Source organism: Aptenodytes forsteri, unplaced genomic scaffold, assembly GCF_000699145.1.
Source record: "Aptenodytes forsteri isolate BGI_AS27 unplaced genomic scaffold, ASM69914v1 Scaffold494, whole genome shotgun sequence".
NCBI lineage: Eukaryota > Metazoa > Chordata > Aves > Sphenisciformes > Spheniscidae > Aptenodytes > Aptenodytes forsteri.
In genome coordinates, this window is record NW_008794455.1 from 234,578 (window position 1) to 239,937 (window position 5,360).

Consider the following 5,360-nt stretch of genomic DNA (forward strand, 5'->3'; position numbering starts at 1 on the left):
CCGTCACAACCCCCCCCCCCCAAAGGTGGCCCAAGTGATCCAGCTCAGCCAGCAACGGGAGAAGGCTGTGCCTCCCTGGCCTCACCCCGGGTGGTTTCTCCTCACCGGTCCCAGATGGAGTGGCCAGGAGCGCTGGGCAGCAGAGGTGCTGCCTTCTTTTTTCTATTTGGGCTGGCCAGTTCCCAAAGCTGGCCAGGGTCTGCACCTGACCACCTCGGGCAGAAGAGATCCTGCATGGGACCAGAGGATGCAGTGTCATGTCTCTGTGCAGAAACACAACCTTGACCCCACGGCCAGCACCACACCGTCATCTCTGTGCGTGGGAGTCACCTTACAGAGATCTCTGTTTTAGGGGTCTAGGAAGATCCTGGGGCAGTGGCAGCCTGGGTGGGAGTGCTGGGAGGAGAACGTGGCTCAGTTTGGCTGTGGAGGGGAGGGAGCTTCCTGGGGAGGCCTGGAGTGCTGCATGCTGCGTTGGGGTGTGTTGTCACAAGCTCTGGCTCTGGTTCCTGTCTCAGCAGCGGTGGAGATGCTGACGTCTTCCTGCAGCCCTGAGAAAAACGCTGTCCGGAGCCAGCAGCTCTTCCTGCCAGGTAGGCAATTGCCAGGGGGTACCTCCCCTGGTCCTGCTGTTTGTTTGCCTTCTCTTTCCCAGGAGGCTGCTGGTCCTGTGTCCGTGTGCTCTCTAGGACACTCTGAGTCACCTCGGCTGTGGCTGCTGTCAGCTGCCCCGCTGTCCTGGTTGCCCTTCCCGGCGCAGGAGGGGCCAGGGCTCAGCGCAGTGGCTCTCGGGGTGTCTGGGATGCACTGTGCTCAGGTCAGATGCTGGGCATTGCCAGGCAGGTTGCTCGGTGGCCTCCAGGAGGAGGTCAAGCTTCACTGCTCTTCCAGACTGGGGGCCGTGGCAGGTCTATGGCTCCCTGCTCCTTTGGGAGAGGAGACCAGGCTTGGCCCTTCCTCACCCACCACGGATGCTGGGCCAGCCAGGCTGGGCTGCTGGAGGCTCACCCTGGGATGGAGGGGCTTGCAGGGCTGCCAAAGCAACTAGCTGACCTTTTGTAATCCCTGTCCTGCCTGTCTCTGACCGAGGCAGACCCCAGCCCCAGGAAAAACAGAGGTGCTGGCTCAGCTTTGCCGGCCAAGAGGAAGATCCCGGGAGAGTCTCTCATTAACCCTGGCTTCAAAAGGTAAGTGCTGCTCTGAGGCCCAGTGCCGGGGCTGGGCTGTGCTGGAGATCCAGTGGACTCTGCTTTGTAGCTGCATGGGGGCAGAGTGTGGGGCTTTGGGCTGTGATGCTCCTTCCATCTCCTAGCAAGAAGGCACCATCTGGAGTGGATTTCGAGGACTCCTGACCTTTGCTGTCCCGTCCCCCGATGACAACCCTACTGGAGCCTTGTCAACCACGTGTGTGGCTCGTGGAAGAGGTTTCACTGCACCCTGGGACTGCTGAGCCCCTTGCGCCCAGGGAGGCGGACGGAGCAAGCAGGACCCAGAGGGCTGGAGCCAGCACCTGGCAGGCCTGAGCAAGCAGCAGATCCTCAGCTGGTGCGGTGGCAGGGCCTTTGGGGGGACAGACCGGGCAGGGGTGACAGAAGTGGTGGCTTTTTTCCCTGCAGCTCTTCTCTGCTGACAGGGGCCACCTCTCTACCTCGCTTGCCATGAATTGGCGGGGTTTTTAAAGAACTTTTATGTTGCCATGTAATGAAAAGATTGCCTGTGCTTAACTTATTGCCAGTAAAGGTGGTTTTAGCCAGCCGGTCTCAGGGGACCGGGACAGCAGGGATGTGTCGGTCCATTCTGTCTTTCCCGTGCTCAGGAACCCTGTGGCCAATTTCAGCTGAACCTGGAGGGTCAGGGGCTCAGAGGAGTTCACTTTCCTGCTAGCTCTGTGCCAGTGGGCTGGGGGGTGAGTGGTTAGAGCCTCCCCAGCCCTTGATAGGCACTTGGAGAGAACTGGGAGGCCGGTGCGGAGTCCTGCAAGGGAGGAGAGCTGCTGGGGCTGGTCACTCGAGACTCACGCTTGTCTCGCTTGCAAAGCCTTTATTGATTTCTAGGAGCTCTGATACATGGCTTGGACTTGCCCCGCTTCACCCCCATCCCTCTCCCAAATCTGCTGCTAAGAGCTTCCTAACGGCGGGTTCTGGGGGGCATGGTGCCCTCTGCTCCCCTCACCCAGGGCAGTGGGGGCTGGGCCGTGTCCACCACCCGCAGCATCCCCCTGGCTCTGTCCCCAGGGCTCTGCTGTGGCTGTGCTGGTTCCCCTCACCTGGTGCAGCTCCTCGGAGGCATCCTGTGGTGCCCGCTGCCCTGGCACAGCCCTGCCTTGGGTTACTCACCTGGCAGGGGAGGCTGCAGGGATGCCAGCTGCAGTGTGCTGCCCTCTCTGCCCTACAGCCCTCTGCTCTGGGCAGCTTTTCCTCCCCAGCTTCTGCCCTTGCCCTCAGCATCGCCCAGTTTTGGTACAGATGCTGCCCGTGGCTGTGGCCCCCTTGCACCCATCCTGATGCTTGAGGGACTGCAGGGCAGGTTGAGGGGGTCCTGGCCAGGCAGGGAGGGTGGCACAAGAAGCAAGAACACGATTGTGGGATCAGTGCGACGCAGATTGCTGCCGGCACCTCGGGCAGGGGTGCCAGCTGAGGGAATTTGGATGCCAGGGGCACAGCTCATGCTCTCTGCCCTCCCAAGTGCATGCAGGCAGGACTGTGGTGGTTGCAGCAGGACCGGGGTGGGCACTGGCCTGCTGCCCGACCCTGGCCCTGCGCCCACCTGGGCGCATGTCTGGCTCACTGCGGCGACCGAACCACGGAGCGATAGGCTTGTACAACCTCCTCGCTGTTGGGGCAGGTGTATTTGAACTCCTTTGTTTCACTGGCGCCATTGAGGTAGCGCCACACGCCCCGCAGGTCCTTGGGGATCCCAAAGCGGCGGTAATGCTGGCACACGACCTGCAGGCAGAAACAGGGTGAGCCCTTGCCCAGCCCTGTGTGCCTGTGGTGTGCCAAGAAGTGCCCCGCGGCCAGGGGGTGGTATTCACAGGCAGGAGCCAGCCAGGAAGGGCGGCAGGGGGCCAGGGGACATCCCTGGCACTGCATGAGGCAAGGGGTGGCACCTGGCAGGGGATGCGGGGGGGAGCAAGATCTGTGGGAAGGCACCATGCTGGGGAGGGGGGTGCCAGGGGGGCACCGGGGTGAAACAGGAGTTGGCAAAGGAGCGGGGAGTTGCTGCAGGCACTGAGGGGGAGGTGAGAGCATGGCGCCGGCAGCATTGGGAAGCCAGGGCAAGGGGAAGGGCATGGCACCGGGATGCCCGCACTCACCTGAACGATGTTGAGCTTGGGCAGCAGGTTGCAGTCGGCTAATGTGAGCTGGTCCCCGTCGAGGAAGCGGCGCTGGGAGGCCCGGAGGTGAGGGTCGTGGGCCAGCTCGTACTCCAGGGGGGCACTCAGGTACTCGTCCAGCTTCAGCAGGGCCCGCAGCAGGCTCCGCTGCAGAGCTGCAGGGAGGGCGGCAGCACCGCTGGGTCAGGGCATGGCCCCGCTGCAGGCACGGGGCCCCGCAGCTCTGCCGTGGCCTCCTCCTGCCAGCCCATCTCTGTGCCCAGGCAGTGCCTGCCCACACTTTTCCCACCTTGCCCAGGTTGGCACGTGCCCGTGCCCACCCAAGAGAGCCCTGGCTCTCTGAACTGCATGGGGAAGGGGGGCTGCCTGGAGAGACCCAGCTGTGGCCTGGGGCAGGGGACATCTGGAAAGGCTCAGGGTGACCTGACCAGGCTTCAAGGTGGTGGCACCTGAGAAGTTGCATGCGGTGTCCCCCCACCCAGCTCCTCACCCTCGTCCTGGGCAGGCACCGGGTTCTTGATGAAGGTGGAGAACTTGTGGAAGATGTCGTTCCCGGCCAGGCTCGACTCCCTGTACCGCGGGACCAGGCTGGGGAACCTGCAGGGATGTGGGCACAGCTGAGGAAGGAGGCAGGGGCCGGCAGGCTCATGTGCTGCCTGCCCGCCTGCCCCCCCCCTCAGCCTGTCCTGCCCCTCTTTGGCCCCTTGCCCTGTCTCGAGGCAGCGCCGGCCACTGACATGGGGGGGCCCAGCTTGTCCTCCAGGAAGTCCTCGATGGTGACGGTGTCAGTCTTGGGCTCGCCATTGTAGAGCAAAACGGGCAGCTGGGCACCCGGCGCAAAGTCCTTCAGCACGTCCAGCGCCCTGTGGGAGGCAGGGACAGATGCTGATGCCCAGCAGTGCCCAGGGCTCTTGCAAGGCACCGCACACGTGTTTGTGTTTGTATGCACGTGTCCTGGGCAAAAGGATGAGGTGGTGCCCCCAGGCTGCTCCTTCCTCAGTGTGTGCCCATGGCAGCTCTGCCCTGGAAAATGCCCACCAACCTCCCTCAGGCAGTGGTGGGCAGCTGGGGGGGTACAACAGGGTCTGTGAATCCCACAGTGCCCACCCTTCACGCCCCTTCCCAAGGTGTTGGGGACCTACCACCCCCCCATCAGTGTGCCAGGGCAAGGCTGTCCCACACCACCCATGGCCCTGACCCCATGGCTGGCAACCCCCATGGCTGGCAACCCCCATGGTGAATGGGGGGGCACGACTCACCTCTTCACATCCACGGTGGTGAGGGTGAAGGGCACCCCTTTGAGCAGCAGCACCATGAAGAGCCGCTGGCAGAAGGGGCAGTGTCCCACGCTCTCCCCGTCCTCACTTGCCTGTGGGCAGAGAGGGAGAGGTCAGCTGCCCCTTTGCCCTGGCACGGCTGCAGCGGGGGCAGGACTGGCCGGGCAGCCCCAGTAGGTGCAGGGTAAGGGTGGTAGGGCACATACCACCCCTGCCCCACCCAAGCCCAGGCTGGCAAGCAGCACTGGCAGCCTGTGGCACCTGCTATGCCTGGCAGGGCACCAGCCCCTGGCCCCTGCCTGCTCCTGGGGTGTCCACGCTCCACCCCAGAGTAGCCTGCGTGGCACGGCGGGTGCTGGCCCTAGCACCCCCAGGGGACCAAGGGGCCCCAGGCTGCCCCAGTCCTGCAGTGCTGAGGGGGCCAGGGCTTGGGGGCAGCGACGGCAGTGGCACTGGGGGTGGCTGTGGCAGGGGACAGCCCAGCATGGCAGGAACTGTGCCGGAATAAGGCAATGGCAATGCTGGTGGCCCCGTCACCCCCAGGCGCGATCCCAGGCAGGTGTTGTCCTGCCCTGTGCAGCCGGACAAACTGCCCTGGCTGGGTGGTGGCTGGAAAGGGCCCGGCAGGTGCAGGCAGCCAGATGCTGAGGTGGCCGGGCCCTGGTTTTGGGGGGGCACCCCAGTCCAATACCCCATGCTGAGCACCCGCACCCCCCCCCCCCCTGACCGTGCGGCAGCAAGCACCA

At 64.1% G+C, this 5,360-nt stretch overlaps 3 protein-coding genes across 3 annotated transcripts in view; 1 reads left to right on the forward strand and 2 right to left on the reverse strand.

Annotated features, from left to right (window-relative positions):
- Window positions 1–236, reverse strand: part of TMEM141 (transmembrane protein 141) — a 2,915-nt gene extending 2,679 nt beyond the window's left edge. The window contains exon 1 of the mRNA XM_019474953.1: window positions 206–236. Coding sequence (XP_019330498.1) covers window positions 206–236 — 31 coding nt within the window. The remainder of the gene's footprint in view (window positions 1–205) is intronic.
- CUNH9orf142 (chromosome unknown C9orf142 homolog) lies at window positions 235–1,779 on the forward strand. The gene is made up of 4 exons (XM_019474954.1): window positions 235–252; window positions 353–593; window positions 1,094–1,187; window positions 1,313–1,779. Exons 1-4 carry the CDS (start codon window positions 235–237, stop codon window positions 1,350–1,352), a joined length of 393 nt encoding a protein of 130 aa, XP_019330499.1. The 3' UTR covers window positions 1,353–1,779.
- A 1,004-nt stretch (window positions 1,780–2,783) lies between these two features.
- Window positions 2,784–5,360, reverse strand: part of CLIC3 (chloride intracellular channel 3) — a 2,821-nt gene continuing 244 nt past the window's right edge. The window contains exons 2-6 of the mRNA XM_009290658.2: window positions 4,597–4,706; window positions 4,075–4,200; window positions 3,828–3,934; window positions 3,317–3,492; window positions 2,784–2,945 (exon numbers count right to left, since the gene is read on the reverse strand). Of these exons, the coding sequence (XP_009288933.1) occupies window positions 2,784–2,945; window positions 3,317–3,492; window positions 3,828–3,934; window positions 4,075–4,200; window positions 4,597–4,706 (681 nt within the window). The remainder of the gene's footprint in view (window positions 2,946–3,316; window positions 3,493–3,827; window positions 3,935–4,074; window positions 4,201–4,596; window positions 4,707–5,360) is intronic.

What these genes read in the sequence shown, in the direction of transcription:
- CUNH9orf142 (XM_019474954.1), top strand. An exon ending in CCAGCAGCTCTTCCTGCCAG is followed by an intron (nt 594 to 1,093) that starts GTAGGCAATTGC and finishes TGACCGAGGCAG; the next exon opens with ACCCCAGCCCCAGGAAAAAC. An exon ending in ATTAACCCTGGCTTCAAAAG is followed by an intron (nt 1,188 to 1,312) that starts GTAAGTGCTGCT and finishes TCCATCTCCTAG; the next exon opens with CAAGAAGGCACCATCTGGAG.